Genomic DNA, 18,308 nt, shown 5'->3' on the forward strand with positions numbered 1-18,308 from the left:
GACCCCATCACCTCCGCCCGCCCGCCCCTAGGGCTGCAGAATGGGAAGTCACCCGCCCTCCATCACAGAGCTGAGAACCGAGCCAGCATATGAAACAGGGCTGGCACAGAAAAAGGTCCCCAATAAATGTCAGCTCCCCTCCCCAGCTTCCCATCTGCCCTCGAGCTGCCAAATCGGACGCTTTGCTGACGCTCAGGGGACAGGCCCTTCCTGGAACCTCACACGGGACCCACCTGCTCTGGGCGCTGCAAGAAGGGGCAAGCTCAGGTCACGTGGAGGACCTGGGAGCAGCTGGGGAGGAGGGGGGCCTGGTCCCAGTTGGGAAGTAGAGGGTGGACTCCGCAGCCCCCGGGAGCAGCCCTGTCAGCCACCTTCTTGGCAGCCAGGTATCCCATCTTCTCCTTGAGATGGAGCCCCTTTCCGCCAAAATAAATAAATAAATATATATATATTTTTTTAAAAAACCTGTTCCCCTACCATTCCCATATTGCCATTTTGATTAGATTATATTTTAAGAGCACACAAACGTAATGTTCCTCTCGGATCAAATTAGAAAAAAAACAGGTGCACTTTTGCATAAGGAAATTAAGTTGCAGACAATATGAAGATTTGCTAAAATGCAGACACTGATGAAAATAAGTAGCCCTTTTATTTGTAATTATTGAGGCAATCTGTTCGCAAACTGTACATGTGAATGGTCTGACAGATCCGTGGACTCCGGCAGACTGCTGCGAACAACTCAGAGCCATTCTGAAAGGAACAGATTTTTTTTTTCTCTCTCTCTCTTAGAAAATATATGTTCGTTCTCTTCTCCATCTCCTGGTGCTATTCACAAGACACGAAATGCCATAAATAGGGAGGTTCATGGTTACACAAGGCCCCTCCCTAAGATGCACACTTGATCAGGGCAGAAGACACATTCTGAGTTTAACTCTTCCTTCGATGGCCCGATGGCCCGGCTGAGCGGGGGCGGAGGTCCTCAGGGGGCTGGTCAGGGGCCGGGGTCGTCCGCGCGCCTCCGGCAGTAGGGGCAGCAGGTGTGCTGAAGCAGCAGCAGCTCGTAGTCCTCCGAGTGGAACATCTGAGGAGAGATGGCCGTGACCCCGCAACCCTGAGCACGCAGCAGCCCCGAGCCAGGTGGGGACCACCGCCCTGCTAAGGGCAGGCGGCCTGGCAGTGAGTTGGGGCCAGAAACACCGAGTCCTGGCCACCCTTGTCTGAGGCCCCTTCTACCCGAAATGCAGCTCAAAGGTGCATCACACTGGCCGGCCCTCCTGTACAAGGAGCACAAGGTCAGGGGGCAAATCCACAGCAGACGGTCCAGGGACGCACATGAGGCTGGGGAGGCAACTAAGGCAACTAAGGCCGAGCCTCTCCTCCAGCCCGGGGGCCCTGGCCTTGGCCGCTGAGGGACACGTGTGCTCCCCCGATGCCCGGCCTCCCTACAGGGACGGCCCGGGAAGCGCAGCAGCAGCTGGAGAGAAGGACTGGGGAATACACGCGCGCAGCCGGCAGCGGCCGGGTACCTGGAAGCAGGAGGGGCACATGGTGATGGAGGCGTCGGGCAGCAGGGAGCGGAAGTACTGCCACTGCAGGGGCGGCGGCCAGCGCTTGATGAGGACGTCCCGCCGGCTCATGGAGCGCAGCACAGAGCGGTTCACCACCACGGGCACGAACTCCGAGCCGCCTTGCTGCAGGCCGGGTGGGGAGAGCGGCGGGCCTCGCTCAGCCGGCGGGGGGACACGCGACCCCACAGAGGACCCCCGAGCCCTCCCCTGCCAGTCCGGTCCCTCGGGAGAACCCAGCTGGCCGTCTCTGTGACCGGGAGCCCGCCTCCCTCCCCCGGGGGCCCCAGGGGGGAGTGTGCGGAGCAAAGGGACCTGAGCCAGGCCTCAGGGGGCCTGGAGGGGTCTCAGCAGCCCGTCACTCAGGGGTGCCCGCACCTCGAAGCTCAGCTTGGCCGTGAAGGGGTCGTCGTCCCCCACGGAGTCCATGCTCTCGTCCAGCCTCAGGGTCTGGGCATCTGGGGGGTGCTAGTTAAGGACAGGGCCTGAGGCTGAGGGAGAGACCGCCCCTCCACCCAATGCATTGAGACTCACGGGCCGGGGGCTCTCTTTGGGCCTGTGTGGGACCCTCCCCACGGCCCAGGGAAGGACGGCAAGGCGCGCGAGAGGCTTTCCCCACAGAGGAGAGGCCTGCTCACACGGAGCCCGGCACGCAGATGGGGGAGGCGGCGAGGGGCTCTGAGGGCTTCCGCTGCAGCCCCACAAGACCCGGCACGGCCCACGGAGGCCGCCGAGATGCAGTGTGGGAACCAAGGCCTGCGGGTTGTGGGAGCTGCAGCAGGTATGACAGGCTGGGCGGGAAGCCACAGCCCCTAGCACGGCCGGTGGCTCCTGCAGTGTCTCCCCACAGCTGCTGGGCAGCCTCGCAGACCCTCTTCGCAGAGCAGGGTGAGCGTGCCTGGGGATCCCGGGGCCGGCCACCCTGGGCCGGAAGTGACCAGGCCCCCGCCACCCAGGGAAGGGAGGCTGCGGGTGCTGGGTCAGGGCGGGCTGCCCCACAGCAGCCACACCCCAGCCTCGTGGGCGGGTGCGGGCGTGTGGACACGGTCCCTGCCTCCTGTCCTCCCTGCCTCTGCGGCAGCTCTGCACCCCGGCCGGCGTCACGCCCGGCTCTGGCCCCGAGCCTACTGCCGTAGGGGTCTCTCCAGCACGCAGAGTGGCCTGGCCTGCCCTCGCCTCCCTGGCCCAGCAACCCCGTAAGGCCCCCTTGCCTCCAGGCCAGCACCCAGCGGACACATACACACACGGGGTCTGGCTGGCACCCAGGATACTGTTGCTCGTGATCTCTTGCCATTTGTTCTCCCGCTTGAGTCTTGGCGCCTCCAGGTCAATGAGGGAGACGGCTTCTTCGTCCGTGATCCCCTCCTCCAGGTAAAATTCAACCAGGTGCAGCACCTCTGCAGACACAGGCAAGGGGGAGGCTGGGAGGTGGGGAGGGGGGTCCCAGGGCTCCTTCCCGCCCAGCATAGGCCTCGCTGAAAGCAGGCGTGTGTGTCCAAAGGGCCTCGACCCCTCCACCATCGCCCTAGTACCTGGACGGACTCCTCTCCAGGGGAAGAGGAGAGGCCTCTGCCCAGCTCCTGGAAAGGGGCCTCTGATCCCCGTTGACGTGGAAGGACCTGGGCCTGAGAGCTACGTCAGCTGCCCGGATCGAGGGCCCCTCTCCCCAGGGCATTTCGTCAGGCAGAGCAGCGCTCTGGGCTCTGAGGGGTCTGGGCAGCACTGGCCCTGCCTCTGGGAACCGTGAGCGACCCTACGTGCCGGGGTGGGGGGTCTCGCTGTCCCCAGTTCCCAAATGAGGACACAGGCCGCGCGGTCCGCAGCCCGGCCACCCGCCTGCCCGCTGCGCTCACCGTAGGAAGAGGCGGAGAAGACGAAGGGCTGGCGGCAGTTGATGCAGACGTTGCCCAGGTTGTTGAGCAGCGGGTTGTTGGTGGAACAGCGGTAGCACAGGGGCACCAGCTCCTGCAGGACAGAGCACGGCCGCTGAGGGCCCCACGGGGGTGCGGGCACGGCCCCGCCTCCTCGCCTGGCTCTGGCACCCGCCTCTGGGGGTGCCACCCGGGCGGGCGGGGCAGGGGCCCTGGCAGGGGGCACAGTGCGCGGGCTCTGCCCGGTGACGAAGCAGGGTAAATCAGGGCCTGCGGAGGCCACAGAGGCCCTGCCCGCTGTGGCCCGCTGCCCAGACACCCCCTGCCCAGGCCGGGCTCGGCAGTGGCGGCTCTTCCGGCAGGAGTGACAATGCCACGGCCGCCATCTACCAGCCAGTCACCGGGCTGCCCCAAGCACGCGGCCCACTTCAGCCTCATTCCTCACAGTCTCCTGCAGGAGAGCTGTTACACGCCCCCATTTGATAGACGTGGAGACTGAGGCTCAGGAAGACTGAGACACAGCTAGGGAATGGCAGAGCTGGGATTCGAACTTAGATCTGTCTGACGCCAAGTCTCTGCTCTGAGCTTGAAGGAGGGCGCTGTGGAGGAGACAGTGGCTGGCTGGGTTGGGGGAAGGAGGCTGGGGCACAGAGGGAACTGCAGACACTCGGGGTGGATCTGCGGGTGAGTGGTAACCTGCTCCCAGAAGGGGGGACTAGACCAGGGGCTCCCAGGATGAGGCCCAGGCAGAGACACTGGGCCCTGGGGCTGAGGCAGAGCAGACGTGGAGCCCCAGGACGGCTGTGAAGCAGGCGGGCAGGGCTGTGGGGCTCAGGGGGCTGTGATGAACAGAGGCGGCAGGGAGGGAAGGGCAGGAGCTGGCACGAGAGGGCTCAGGCGGGGGCGGGGGGGGGGGGTGCAGAGCCCCAGGAGCGCGGCAGCCATCTCTCAGTGAAGCCCAGGCCGGGCGCAGAGGTGTCAGGAGAGGCCCCTGCCCAAGGGCCAGGGCCTTCACCTCACTGTCGTGGAAAGGCTTGGAGCGGATGGTCAGGCTGCCCAGCTCAACGGACTTCTGGAACCGCGCGGGGATCTGCAGGCCCTGCAGCTTGTCGTAGGCGTGCCTGGCCAGCTTGTAGGCGCCCAGGGCCTTGCTCTGTTTGGCCAGGGTGAACAGCGTGTTCCTGCGATGACGAGGTTAAGGACGACAGAGGCCACAGCAGGCCCGAGCGCTGGCACTGCCCACCTCTGGAGCGAGCCCCGACCTGGAACGCAGCTTGTGCGCGTGCCAGGAGGGCATGGGAAGGAGTCTGAGGACTGCTTTGCTCATCTGTGGGAGGTAAGTGGACTTCTCGGATATCAAGGCCCAGAGATTTTTCCAGAGATCGAGGCAGCGTCGTCTGCATTAATATTTTAACCTTGCTTAGGTTTTCTGGGCCTGCTGATGGCTCATCTTGGACCCTGGCTGGGCCAAAACAGCTATCCCTGCCTCACCCGGCCTGCCAGCCAGCCCCTAGATTGCCTGGCACCAAGTGCTGCCCACTCCAGCCCCGCCAGGAGGAGCCTGGTCCCCAGTGTGGAACGCTCTTCTGCCTGTGCATCACCGTGGCCATGGCGGGGTTTGGGCGAGAAGGGAGGCAAGCCCTTCTCGGAGCTCCTGTTCTGGGGCCGACGGGCTTCCATGCTCCACCTCAGGTCACCTCAAGTGCAGGCTGTGCCCAGGCCGGTCTGCCTTTCTGCCCTCACCCTGACCCTGAATGCCCTTCCCTGCTGCCCTCTGCCGAGCCTCGGCTAAGTGACGCTGGTGTCCCAAGCCTCCTCCGAGCTGCCCCTCCCGGACGTCCCTGCTACCCACGCCCCTCCGACAGTCCTCACGTGGCGTTTCCTTGTCTGCGCCTCCCCGTCCTCCCCGGAGTCAGGGACCGTGTCAGGAGCCGTTTCCACGTCCCCAGTGGACGTGAGGGTGAAGCTCAGGGCAGGGTTCGGTCAGACCCTGCTGACTTGAACAAACAACTTGCTGCAGGCGCTGCGTGCAGGGTCCGAGGCCCCGTGATGGGGGCAGCTTCCCCCGAAATGTAAAGGATGGGCCTGAACCCCTTCAGAGAGGCTGGTTCTCACCAACTGGCAGCTGAGCTCTTTCCTCGGAGGGTCTGTGATTCACGGGAAGAAGGCAGGGTGGGGGCTCGGCAGAGGCCGAGAGATAGTGACGTCCCCTCCTTCAGAAGGGGACAGGGGCTTCTTGTGACTTCTGTCCCTCGCAGGACCTTCAGGACTGGGGGCTATGTCCTTGCAGTCTCTGGCAGCACAGGCCCTCAGGCTCCTCCGCGGCCCTCACCGGCAGCCAGAGGAGGGCAGGCCGGCTCCCAGGCAGGCCCTGAGGCTGCTGCCCCGAGCCCGGCTCCCAGGCAGGGGGCTTCAGCTCCTCCCTTCCCCCACCTCCCTTCCCTCCAGCCCCTTCTGCGCGCCGGGCGCTCCCCTGGAACATCCACTCAGGCCCTCCCTGGTTACCTCGGTCTACGGGACAGATGCCACCTCCTCCAGGCAGCCTTCCCTGACTTTGGCCCCGGCCTTCGCCCTTGGACACAGTACCCAGCCCACTGAACGAGGCCCTGACACTGCTACAGCTGCGCGCCGGGGACGCAGCAGGTGCTCATCCACCTAGGCTGAACAAAGCTCTGCCCACCCCCAGGGCCCCAGCTCAGAGGCCTGGCACTTCCTACACTCCAGTCACACGCTCCTCTGGGGGTTACGGGAGGTCCGCACGGTGTGCGGGCCGGAGACCCTCTACCGGGCCCAGAGAGCCCTGAAAACTACACCTCCCTTGGCATTGGCCTCGGCCTCCCCAGTAGCGGCCTTCAGGGCTCCCTCCCTCCGCCCGTCCCCAAGGGCTACCGGAGAGAACGGGGAGCCTCTGGCAGCAGAGTGCTCTGGAAGAACTCCTGGGGCCATCAGACTGGAGGGGCGGGCAGAGGGCGGTGGAAGGATACACTTTGGAGATGCCCAGGGGCGTGTCCTTGGTCAGGCTGTGAAGCAGGAACCTAGAGATGTTGAAGAGCGTCTCGGGAAGGTGGAAGCTGAACGGCTCCTCCTGCCGCGAGGAAAGCACACAGAACCGAATTTCTCAGCAGAGCCACCGCTGGGCCGGGTGAGAGGCTGACGCCGGGAACTCAGAGCAACTTCAACAGAAGAGCGATCGCCCAGGGGGCACCTACCGTGTGTGTGTGGGAGCCTGCGGCCACACTTGCGTCATCCCCAGCCCAAACCGGTGAGGGAAGCACCTTCACCCTCACTGCAGTGAGGGCAAAACCGAGGCCCCCAGGCTCCATCTGCCCACGACACCCGACACCCGCTAGAAAGGTGTGAAGCTGGGATTCAAACCCACTGAAAGTGTTTCTCTGAAGCTCATTGCCTCTGGGGTGGCTAACGATTCCTTCTCCCCGAGCTCAAGTTGTTGCCAATCAGCTCTAAAAGGGGAGACCTTTGGGCAATTTTGAGGCGTGACCTCCATACAGCATCTCCGTAAACGGAGGCACTTAACCCTCTGTGGCCTGAGCGCGCAGCCTCCCCTCTGCCATCCAGCAGCAGTCTGACGGCAGCGCCCACAGACATGCCGGGCACCGGGGTCCCTGCCGCACGCCCCTGCCCCTGTGCCTGGCACAGGCCCGCCCATCAGACAGGGGCTCAGCACTCGCGAGGTGAATGCACAGGTCTTCTGTACTGAGGCTGCCGGAAGCTCCACACATAGCCCGCAGGGGATGTCCCACCAGGAGGGGCCTATAAGAGGTTAAGAGATCCCTGTTTTGAAGGACTCTGGCACGCTGCTTCAGATGACAAGATGAAAGCAGGCCAGCTTCCCCTGCCAGCGAGCACTCAATGGTAACAAACTGACATCTCCTCAAGGGTCCTGCCGGGCCGCACTCAGCACTGAGCCACCAGGACTCGGGCCCTAATTGGTCTCCATCTGCAAGGACTCGCTTTACGCCAGCTCTCTGGTCCAGAGCCCAGCCTTCTCTCCTTAGTTCTCACTTAAATTTCTACAGCCTCTGTCAGTTCCAAGAAAACCTGAGCCTGCATCCTCTCCTGGGTGAGAGCCAGGGGGAGGCCTGCCTCTGGTTTTACCACATGAGGTGTGGAAGCTCAGAAGTGTCCCAGGGAGAGGAGAGGGGGGGCTCCCCTGGGAAAGGAGCCATCACCTCCAAACCAGAGCTGCTCTGCTGGGCCTGACACCAAACCGCGAGACGCTGCCCGCCTCTGCCGGGAGTGCCCTCCTTCTCCCCCTCTTCACCTGCCCCCGTCTTACTCATCTCCCACCTTCAGGCTTGGGGGCCACCTCCTCCACGAAGTCTTCTTAGTCCTCTAGGCACGTCCTTTGAGGGAACTAAAGTGCAACTGCTTGTTTCTAGGCCAATGGAAGGCTGGCATGAGGTCTCCACATGGGCCCCAGTCACCCAGGGTCCCCCTTCCAAGTGCCCCCCAGTGTCAACTCATTGGATCCTCACCGTCAAGTAGGCACTGTTATGACCCTCATCTTGCAGAGGTGGAAGCTGAAGCAGAGAGGGGAGTAAACGACCCGCCCAAGGTCACACGGCGGAGCTGGGGCATGAGGCCAGCGGTCTGCCTTCCTTAAATCAGTGGGCGGGGGGCGGGGGCTGGGGGCTGCTAAAAGCACAGGCTCCAAGCCAGGCTGCTGTCTGGGTTCAAGTCCTGGCTCTCCTGCTCTCTAGCTGTGAGATCTCTCTGTCTAGCACCTCAGTTTCTTCATCTGTGAAATGGGATGGTAGTATGGATCTCACAGCATGGTCAAAAGGCTGATACAACGAAGCCCTCGGCACACTGCCTGGTATGCAGTATGTGCTCAGTAAAGCTTGTCTAGTGTTATTACCCTCTGACTTCTCAGCACGGGGTACGCTCACACCGCTAAGTGACTGAGGATAAGCAAATGAGGAAGCTGAGGACAGCCTGTCACCCGTTTCCTACCGACAGGAGGCAGATTTAAAACAGCTTAAACAAAGGATTCGGGAGTAACTAAGAAGAGTTGTTTGGGTCTCTGGAGATCAAACCAACCCTCTCCTTTATAAAGAAGGAAACTGAGGGTCAGAGAGGGGAAGTGCATTGCTCAAGGGCACACACAAAGTCAGTGGCAGGGCCAGGGAGAGACCTCGGGCCTCTGGCTAGAGCTGGACCTTCACCTGACTGGAAGACAGGGGCCCCTGGAACGTCCCCCACTGGTCAATTAGAGAGACAGCCCTCTGAGTGGTGAAGCCAGAGTCCGCCTGAGTCATCCAAACCTGAAGCAAGAGGACCAGAAGGCCCCCTCCAGCTCTGGCTGGCTGGTTCTGAAGCCCACATACTGCACGTCAAACAAGCGGAAAATCAAAGTTCCAACCTGTCTCCCCAGGGAGACCCGACTTCTCCGCAGGTCGTCACACCCTGTGGGTGGGTCTCTGCCCCATGCAGAGGGATGCTGCTCTGTGAGGCGTGCCCAGGCCCCCGTCCCATGCCCGGCACCCCTGCCCACCTTACCACGTATCGCTGGATGGCGTGGTAGCCATGGTAGAGTTCAGCCAGGTGCTGGAAGTGGTGGAACTTGCCCAGCATCACCTCCTTCTGGGCAGGGTCTGCAGGGAGTGGGAGCGGGCGCGTCAGCCTGGGCCAGTTCTGCCGACACTGGGCCGGCCTGAGCCATGGCGATGGAGGAGGCGCTCTGCTGTCCCGAGGCAGCGGAAGTCCCGGCGGGCCAAGCCCACCGAGGCAGGACGTCTCTCAGGGTCACTCCCTGGGGGAGGACCAGCGTGGGAGAGGCTGATCACCAGCACCCAGACGTGCCAGGGCCCCCTGGCGGGGAGGGTGGGCACACATCAGGAGCGTTCACGCTCACCTCACACCTTTTCCCTCCCCATCCTTCCTCCTCGAAGCCCACACCCCTGGCCAGAACAGAAAGTGCCCCCTCACACCAGGCCTCGATGGTTTTCTAACTATACCCCGGCTTTGGGCGGTCATGTGGGAAGCAGAGCAGGTCACCCCTGCTCCACAGATGGGGGGAGCGCTGGGGAAGGACTGCGCCTTGTCACGAGTCCCCTGGCAGCTCCCATGCCAGCGTCCCCCCCCACGCCCACAGGCGGGCCTCGGCCAGGGGGACGGCATCTCCCTGCCCCATCTGCTTCCAGAAGGCCCATGGCACACCACGCGACGTCTCGTGAAGGAAATCAACACCGAAACTACGCTTCCACCTGGGACGAGTGAGGATCCAGAGTGTGCTCCTACAAAGTGATCTCTTCTTCACCTTTTCATTTAATTCCATTTTTTTTAAAAAACCAGTGCTCAGCCAGTTACAGTTACGGGCTCCCAGGTAGCCGGGCAGAGACATGTTCTGAATTAGCAACGCAGGCCCAGACCTCCCAACCGTAACCCTGGGATGGCCCTCATACCATCCTGAAGCTGACGGGCAAACTGGGAAGAGATGACACGCTAGATTATGCTGCTGCAAGACAGGGTTATGGACAATACACCCAATAAACAAGCCCAGGGCTTTAATTAAAGCCTCCCAGCTCTTCCGATGTTTATCTTGGTGCCAGAGCAGGGCCAGGGAAAACAAGGGGCCCAGCTGATGTTTGCTTACCTTGAGCTATATCGAGGCACTGCATGGAGAGCATCCAGTAATAATAGGCGGCGTCATTAAACCTGCTCTCGACCACAGCGTTGTGCGTGAGCTGCTCTAGCACCCGGACCGCCTCGCCCTGCCGCCCGGCCTTGTGGAACGCTGCAGGGGCACAAGAGAACGCCCTGTGCGGGGGAGCTGGTGGGAGGCTCTGCGGGGCTTGCAGGGTGTGGCGGGGGCGGGGGGCTGCAGAAGCGGGACACTCATCGGAGCAGCTGCAGCCCCACGCTGCCGGGATGCGCCTCTCAGGCCCGAGGCTGTAAATAACCGAGGCTACATCCTGAAAAAGTACAGTGAGACATATGCTCCTTTGGGGGCTGGGAAAAGGCAACCCACTCTGAGACATGGGAGACAGAGAAGGCTGGGGGCCACGCCGCGGGGCAAAGTCTGAGGGCAGAAGCGCCGCTCGCCGCGTGCCCTGCCCCATCCCAGGACAAAGCTCGGCCACTCCCCAGGTGACACAGTGAGGGGCTCAGGGCTCTTGTTGCCAGTTCCCTCGCTGCATCATCGCAACAGACCTACAGACTTTGTGACACGGGCTCACGAGGTGGGGGTAGGCTGGCACCCCCAAGGTCACAGAACCGAGCCCGACGCAAGCCCTTGGCTGCTCTTCAACTGAGGGCTTTTGGATGACCACCTTGGAAAATCTGGCTTGTTCTAGCAACCAAACATTTGTAAAAACCAGCAAAAAATTTCTCAACCATTCTTCCATCCACTTCACAGAAATTTCTAGACTCCCAACTATGCGGCCAGAGCCTCGGGGCATTGGGGGCGCCTGGGGAGGCACTCCTAGCTATGACACTTGCCCACACGTGGGCGCTGGGATGATCCAAGCTCCCTGCGGTAGGGAAGAAAGAGGTCTGGCCTTTATTCCATACTCATCTCCAATCTCTTGTCTGAGTACCAAGTTACTATGGCGATGGATTCTTGGACGGGTAGACACAGACAGATGGGTAGGTTGACGTGTTTTGCCCAAACATGCACATACTTCAGCACCTGGGTGCTCTGGAAGCGCTGAAGCCATGGAGAACACGCTGTCCTGCCACGGGGCCTTTCGGCTGAGGAGCTCCGCGGGAAGACAGCCCCAAATATGTGCAGAAGTGGCCACTGTTCCCACAGAGAAGTGCAAACAGGATGCTATGGAAGATGACACACCCAGCTGCAATCGGAGCCCTGCCCAGAGAGGCAGCAAACCCGAGTCGGGAGAACCAGGCTCCCAGACAGGCAGACCCTGGTCCAATGCTGGCTCTCCCATTTGGGGCTTTGGGACTGTGCAGGGCACCATCAGCCTCTGAGTCTCTGCAGCGCTGCAGGCGAGATGCAGGCTTATGTGGTTAAGCGCCCCATCAGTGCCTGGCACAGAGAAGGCCGTCACATTTAAAACTGTTACCAGTTAAAGCTCTAGACGTCCTTTCGCTCCTGTGTGCAGCTGTTTCCCAGTGGGTGCACTGAGGAGCAGGGGATACCCCGTTTCCCTGAGCCAGACATAGAACCCAAGTTTCTCTTCTGGGTGAGGAAAAGTGGCAGGTCAGACCGTGCCACTCGCAGTACGGGAGGTCTCTTGCTCCATCCTTGCCCCCCACTGCGCCCTGCCTCAAACTCCCTCTGTGCCACCTCGCTGCTGTGGGACTTCAGACAAATCCTCTACCTCCTCCGACCTCAGTTTTCTCAGCTATAAAATGGTACCTACATCACAGGGCTGCTGTGCGGATAACACAGACAACATACCGGCGCACATGGGGCTTGGCTCAGAGGCGACGGGACCTGCCGAAGCTCCTGGGGCTCGGCCGTGAGTGGTGGACTCAAGAGCATCCCACTGGAAGCCCGTCTCCTTCCCACGGCCCCACGGTCTCCACCACCTGGCCCATCACACCCGCAGGAGGGAGCCGTCACTCAGGGCCACGGTGGGAGGGCGGGGTGGCTCCCGGGCGCGGGCGTGGCCAGCGCTTTCTCCTGCCCCTTCTGCGCGGTGCCAGGCTGTGCCGCCTACCTTTCTGGGCTTCCTCAAAACGATCGTTCTCTGCAAGCCACTGAGCATAGGGCACGTAGATGTCATCCTTAAACTCGGGGTGCTTCTCACCCAAGGCGAAGGCCTAGGGGAAGGAGTGAATGCAGTTTTCAGAACCCAGCCCCTGCCGCCCCCATGAAAGCATGGCGCTTGGCTGAATCCATTAGGGATGTCATATTTTGCCGGCCTGACAACTCAGATGGGGGGAGTGCCTCCCCCCCACCACCACCCCCAGAAACGCAAAAACAAATCAGCTCTTTGAAAACAAAAGGCAATTAACAGCAATATGCAAGCGACTGGATTCAATAACAACACAGTCTGTTTCTGGACCACAGAAGCGGCACAGAATCGGAAACATTTTATTTTGAGGCTTTGCGTGGGCTCCCGTAGCGCAGCAAACAGATTTCTTTTAATTGCAGGCGACACCTAAGGAAACAGAATTGACATTATCGTCACTGCTGCTTATTAGCTGTCAGAGATGACTGTGGACGTGGTGCTGTGTGGCACCCGCTGCCTGCTTGTCTGAGCCCCAGAACCACCTGTCGGGCCAGGAGAACCGGAAATGAGTCAGGGGGCCAGGATGTGGTGATGGGGAGAAAGCCTGCCTGACGCACCCATTTCTGCTGCTTGGGAGAGCTGACAGACGCCTCTTGAGGAGCCAAGACTGCCTCTGTCTTCAGCCCCACCCTTCTTCATCAGTGACCTCGTCACCTCAGCGAACGGACCCGCTGAGGGGAGACGCGGGTCGGACGGCTCTTACCAGCAAAGCCTCGCAATGGCCCTGCAGACCAGACCTCGGCGGGTGGGTGGGGCGGTGGGGACTGTGGGCCCAGCCCTGAGCCCCCTGAAGATGAATTTCAATCCAGGGCACAGGAAGCCAGGAAGCCGGAGGCTGGGAGCCAAGCCACAGAGGGGGAGTACAGCGGCGGCTCCCCCGGCAGGACACGGCCAGCCCCCCGCAGCCGTCTCTGCTGCTGGCCTGGCTCATTCTCACCAGCCTTAGGACACAGGGGGCGGGGGAGAGGGCGAGGCCCCCGCAATGGCTCTGGCAGCCTGAACCTGGAACGCACGGCTGGCGTTTTCTGCCACAATTTGGCAGAAAAACGACACCGAGCAGGGTTTAAATGTCACAGAGGTGTGGCCTCCGTGTCAGCGACGTGTCAGCCAGGACCAACAGCAGGCAGTGGGGGCTGTCATGTCACCTCTGGCGTCCCTCACATGTATCAGAGCCAGCAGGCCGTGAGGGTTTCCTGAATGAGCGAGTGAGGGAAGGCAGAAAGCGAGCGCGGAGAGGCGCTCGGTTCTGGAGTGTTCTCCAGAACACTTGGGGCTCAGAGAACTCGTGGGCAGGTCTCCTGACCTTTAAGCCAGCACTCATGTCGAGGGCAGCTGCTCTCCGTGAGAACCGCCCGCAGCCCCCGGGTCCCAGGGCTCGGGGAGGGCCCCGGCGCTCACCTCGTCCCAGCGCTGGGTCTGCACGTGCAGCTGAACCAAGGACTTGAGGTCGCCAATCTTCAGGTAGGTCTCCGCGGCGTAGCCAGGGTTGTCCAGCTTCTTGAAGAAGTGAGCACACAGCAGCAGCGGCTCCCGCTCGGCCTTGTCCAGCTTGCGGGCTATCTCGATGAGCCTGGAGCCGCAAGAGCGCGGGGAGGAGGGGGTCTGGGGAGGCAGCCGCTGGGGGAGCCCCATGGCGTCTGGGTCTCCCCGAGGGTGGCTCTGCGCCCATCATGCAGATGGCCACCCCCCCGCCCGGCTCAGTATGGTGCCTCGGCCCCTGGCGCTTGATACGAGGTTATTCATTGAGGGAGTACTTCACCCAGAAAGGCCGCCTGGTGAAGGACACTGTATCCCCCACTTCATGTGCCTTTCCCGGGAGTAACAGCCCTGTCCAGCAAGCGCTGGGGGTAGCAGGCAATGTCTGCCGCTCACCTACGCGCACCAGCTCAGCGCTGTGAGCCTTCCCACGTGTGATCTCACTGGATTGTCTCTGCCCTCGGGGGGTGGTACTGTTATTCCCATTTCACAGATGAGGACACCAGAGGCCAGGATGGAAGGTGGAGCCACCCGACCACGCCTCTGCAGCCGGGAAGTGGCCGAGTGCCCTCTCCAGCACCATTAGAGGAATTCTCGCAGGGGAGCAGCCTTTGGGGACCAGACCGCTGGAGGAAGGGCCAGTGCGCTAATGCTCTGAGCTCTGGAGGAGAGCCTCCGGGGACCTGCGCCTCTTCTCCTGGCCACAGTGCTGACGGGCCAGGGCGGGGGTGGGGGTGCCCCGGAACCACCAGCTCACCTGGCCCCGCCACAGCTCATGGGCACATGGGGCCGCGTGGGGAGCGCTTCTTCCCTCCGGAGAGGCCGGGCTTTGGAGCCAAAGTGGCTCTCCCGGGGGAGAGGGGTTCCATCTACCCAGCTCACTCCTTGAGAGAAAGGATGGGGAAGCAGCTGTTAAAAGAGACATTTCAGAAATCGGCAAGCTCAGGGAGGCCTGTCAATCGCACTGAGAAGAATAATGGCTCTAAAAATACCACTTCTCAGCAGAGAGAGGACGCGTTTTTAGGGAAAGCTGGTGCAGGCAATGCCTTGGGAGCCCCCACCCCTGCCCCTCCCCCCGTTAAACCTAATGTCCCCAGAGAAAGGACAGAGCGTGCTTGATGTCTCTTCTGAAGGAGCTGAGTATTCCAGGGGTAACGTGATACATATCAGCTGCAAATGACGGTGACATGAAAAACTAGAGTGAATGGGGGCCCTAAACCTGCCTGGCTCTCTCCTGTCCCATCCCTTTTCACGAAGAGAAAAACCTAGTGGGGGCGGGGGGTGGTATAGGCAAAATCTGCACCTCTATCTCCAAGAAACGCTACTCTGGGACAAGAGGACGATGGAACGGTGGGTCATCCCCCCAGGGCCCTCTGTGAGGGACCACACCAGCCACGTGACTTAGTTGTTGACCAGCCCCTCTCCCTCCTGGGTCCCGGTCCACTGCGGCCCAAGGACCACAGAGTGGTTTCCAGGGCAACCGAAAGCCTTCAGGGTGCAGGCCGAGCCAACCCAAGGAGCCGCTCCCGCACCTCTTTTCTTCTGCCAGCTTCAGCAGCCTGCACGTGTGTACACGTGCACACACACACACACTTGTTAGCATGAAGCCCACTCCTGACGGTGGGAGGAGAGAGGCCGCCCCATCCAAAAAGGGTCCCGAGACTGAGTCCATCCTCCGTCTGGCAGCTCCACCCGAAGCCTGGGCTTCGGTTCTCTGCCTCCGTCTATGGCATCGCCGACCGCCCGGCCAGAGCTGAGAGTCCAACTCCAGCTCCCCAGTCGGCCCCACCCTGACGCCACCGCCTCGGTTCCTGCTGGTTCAGCTCTCCCATGTCTCTCTCGTTCCCTCCGCTGCCACATGGCCCCCCTGGCCCATTGCACTGGACACCTACCTGGTCTCCCTTCCTCCAGTTTTCCCTCCATCCTACACCTTTGGTGGGAGCACGGCCCCGACCCGGGGTCCTACCCACCTACTGACAAGTCTAAACACCTCAGTTTGGCCCCCGAGGCCATGAGACCAGCCCGGAAGCCCCTGCTGCTGCCAGCATCCTCCCCGTCCCTCTCCTGGACCGTCATCCGAAGGCGGCCGACCTGTCCTGTCTGCGCTATTCCTCCCCCTGCACACCCTTCCCTTCCTGCGCCTCCACCACCTGAAAGATGTCAAAGGCCCTTCAGGCGAAGACCACCCCCGGGAGAAGACAGCCACGGTTCCCCCCCAGGAGAATGCACGTCTCCTTCCCCGAGGTGCCTGGCCCTGCTCTTGTCTTTCCAGCGCCAACCATGATACAGGCCACGGGCACTGCTCCACGACTGCCTGGCTGGCTGGCCCTAAGCGATCACTCGGTGCCTGAACCTCGGTTTCCTCGTCTGAAGGGGAGCATGCAGACACTGACCCTGAGGGTGTCGGGGGAAGCACATGCCCGCAGGACGCTGCAGAGCCGCTCAGGCGGGGCTCAGGGAATGGCATCCCCACAGCCTGCTGGCTGCCCCCTCACCCTTCACCACCCTTCCCCCGGCCTTGCTGAGCAGCTCAAAGGCAGCGACTGCTGTATCTTTATCTCCCCCAAATCGAGTCACCGTCACCTATGATCAGATACTGAGAGAAACACTGTGTTTTCCCTTGTCAGTCACAGCCGAGCGCTGACAGGATGTGACACGCCGCCACCCACGTGCCTCTCAGGGCCGAGGCTGGAAACCTACATGTCAACCCAGCCATGGTCGCCGCTGATCTCGATGGCCTTGCGGTGCTCGCCCGCCGAGATGTACATCTCCACGGCGGCTTTGGGCTCGTTGATGTTTCGAGCCCAGTCGGCCTGTTTGGTGATTAGCATCTTTGTTTCTTTGGGGTCTTCAGATCCAAGGAAATCCTGAGGAAGCACAACAAACAAAAACACTCCGGATTAGGACTTCCTGCTGCCAGCGTGACGGCAGAGCTGCCGGAGGCTGCAGCGAGGTGGTAGCGGCCGGCAGCCAGGATGCAGGCGCAGGCCAGGCCCCGCGGGGCCGGTGGGGGGACGGCCGGGGGCCACCCCACAGGTGCTCCGGGTGGGGGCCAGGACAGTGTCAAGGACGGAGGCCCTCGACGCTTCCTGCCCGGCCCGCTAACGGCCGCGTGTCCTTCAGCTGGACAGCGCTTTCCGGACTCGGGGAGCACCGTGCAGACTCCACGGTGCAGGAGGCTCACGGTCAAGGTGCTATGTTTTCCTTCACGCAGAGTTTGATGTACCTGTGACTTTACACAACTTCAGATACTCAGACCCAGGGGACCCTTCACTCAGAGAGTAAGGACGAGCCCCCTCCCCCACCAACGCCTCAGAGTGAGGCTGAGGGTCCCCTGAACGCAGACGGGATGGCTTCCACGGTCCCCGGAGGGCCCCTCAGCCGTCGCCGCGTTGCAGGACGTCTGTTTCCTGACTCTGCTCACCTTCTGCCGCCTGAACTCGGGGCATGCTCCCCTCGGCTCTGCCCTGGCTGTTTGCCTGGTAAGGAGCACAAGCGGTTGTGGTGAACCACGTCTCAACCGGATGCTCAGAGACCAGGCCTGGGTTCTGGTCTGCGGGGGTGGGGACAACAGGAGGCCACAGGGATCTGAGACAGAGCGAAGGGGCTTGCAGAGACCCCGTGAAGGAGAGAGAGGCCGGGGGACCTGGGGGGCTCGGGGGCCTGTGTTCCTTCGACCACCACGGGCCTCTGAGGGGCCAGGCCCAGCTTCCCTGGGTTTGGCCTGAGGATTCACGAGAAACAGCCTCAGAAGAGCACCTCTTCTCAGGATGTGGTTACCCAAAGTACGTGCGTGGGGGGCGCCAGAGTGAGGCAGCTTTGGTGCTGACAGTTTTAAAGGTGGGGCTTGTCACAAAGGGAAATTGCAAGAGCTTAAGAGCACAGTCCCACCTGCCTCCTCAGCAGCGGCTTGTCCCGGGAATAAAGTGCCCTGCGGAGTCTGCGCTGTGCGGAGCTCACAAAGCCTGAGAAAGCACGCCTTTCCCCTGATCAGCACTCACTTGTCAGGAAAGTACAGTCAATGTACGTTGAAAACCCACTCGAACAATTAGCGTTCTCTCTTCTTTTTCCATTTGCTTTCAGGGTAATTGGGTAGCCTCTAAAATAACACATTAGATGGGCCAAAGACGAGCAATTCTTTTAAGGGGAGGACGGAGCGTCATGACCCTGACGCTGAGGCGCCAATAACAAACTCCCTGTAGCTCATGAGGGGAAGGGGCTAGGACGGTGGCCGCAGGTGCCGGAGACGCCTGGTGTGGGCCCTTAAGGACACGGCCTTTACTCGCAGTAGCTACAGCGCTGACCCTTTATGCCAAAGCAAAACCGGAAGCTCTGCTGACCTGGTTGGTTAAAGGAGGTGAGCGGCTGGAGAAAACAGGCATCATGAGAGAACAGAAATGTCCTTCAGAGTGAGGGCTCATGGACTGTGGTGTATCTGTGGTGAGAAGGGTCAGAAGCCAAGGGCGAGCCGGGAGCTTGGCTGGTAGGTGAGGAGCCCAGCCAGGGACACGACTCACAGGCTTCGTGACGGAGCCTGCCCCAGCCCCTCAGCCCGGCTCCAGAAGCTCTGACCTAATTGAAGTTGAGTCTAAATGGTTCCTCTAACAAAATGGCTTTCCAAAGGTTCTTTGGTTCCATGGCGCTGATTTACACGTTATCTGGGGCCGTGGCAAAGG

General features: G+C 61.4%; 1 protein-coding gene across 3 annotated transcripts in view; it reads right to left on the reverse strand.

The window, feature by feature from the left end:
- Positions 1-630: 630 nt before the first annotated feature.
- IFT122 (intraflagellar transport 122) overlaps positions 631-18,308 on the reverse strand; it is a 65,534-nt gene continuing 47,856 nt past the window's right edge. For 2 of the 3 annotated variants that reach the window (XM_065933938.1, XM_065933940.1), the window contains 12 exons: positions 16,333-16,499; positions 13,555-13,726; positions 12,082-12,184; positions 10,053-10,193; positions 8,957-9,051; positions 6,421-6,521; positions 4,452-4,617; positions 3,419-3,530; positions 2,837-2,962; positions 1,944-2,023; positions 1,527-1,691; positions 631-1,081 (listed from right to left, as the gene is read on the reverse strand). In XM_065933938.1, the coding sequence (XP_065790010.1) occupies positions 992-1,081; positions 1,527-1,691; positions 1,944-2,023; positions 2,837-2,962; positions 3,419-3,530; positions 4,452-4,617; positions 6,421-6,521; positions 8,957-9,051; positions 10,053-10,193; positions 12,082-12,184; positions 13,555-13,726; positions 16,333-16,499 (1,518 nt within the window). In that variant the 3' untranslated portion in view covers positions 631-991. Of the gene's footprint in view, positions 1,082-1,526; positions 1,692-1,943; positions 2,024-2,836; positions 2,963-3,418; positions 3,531-4,451; positions 4,618-6,420; positions 6,522-8,956; positions 9,052-10,052; positions 10,194-12,081; positions 12,185-13,554; positions 13,727-16,332; positions 16,500-18,308 lie in introns of those variants that run through there. The other variant, XM_065933939.1, reaches the window with a different exon arrangement.

The sequence above is a fragment of the Muntiacus reevesi genome, chromosome 4 (genome assembly GCF_963930625.1).
Source record: "Muntiacus reevesi chromosome 4, mMunRee1.1, whole genome shotgun sequence".
Lineage (NCBI taxonomy): Eukaryota > Metazoa > Chordata > Mammalia > Artiodactyla > Cervidae > Muntiacus > Muntiacus reevesi.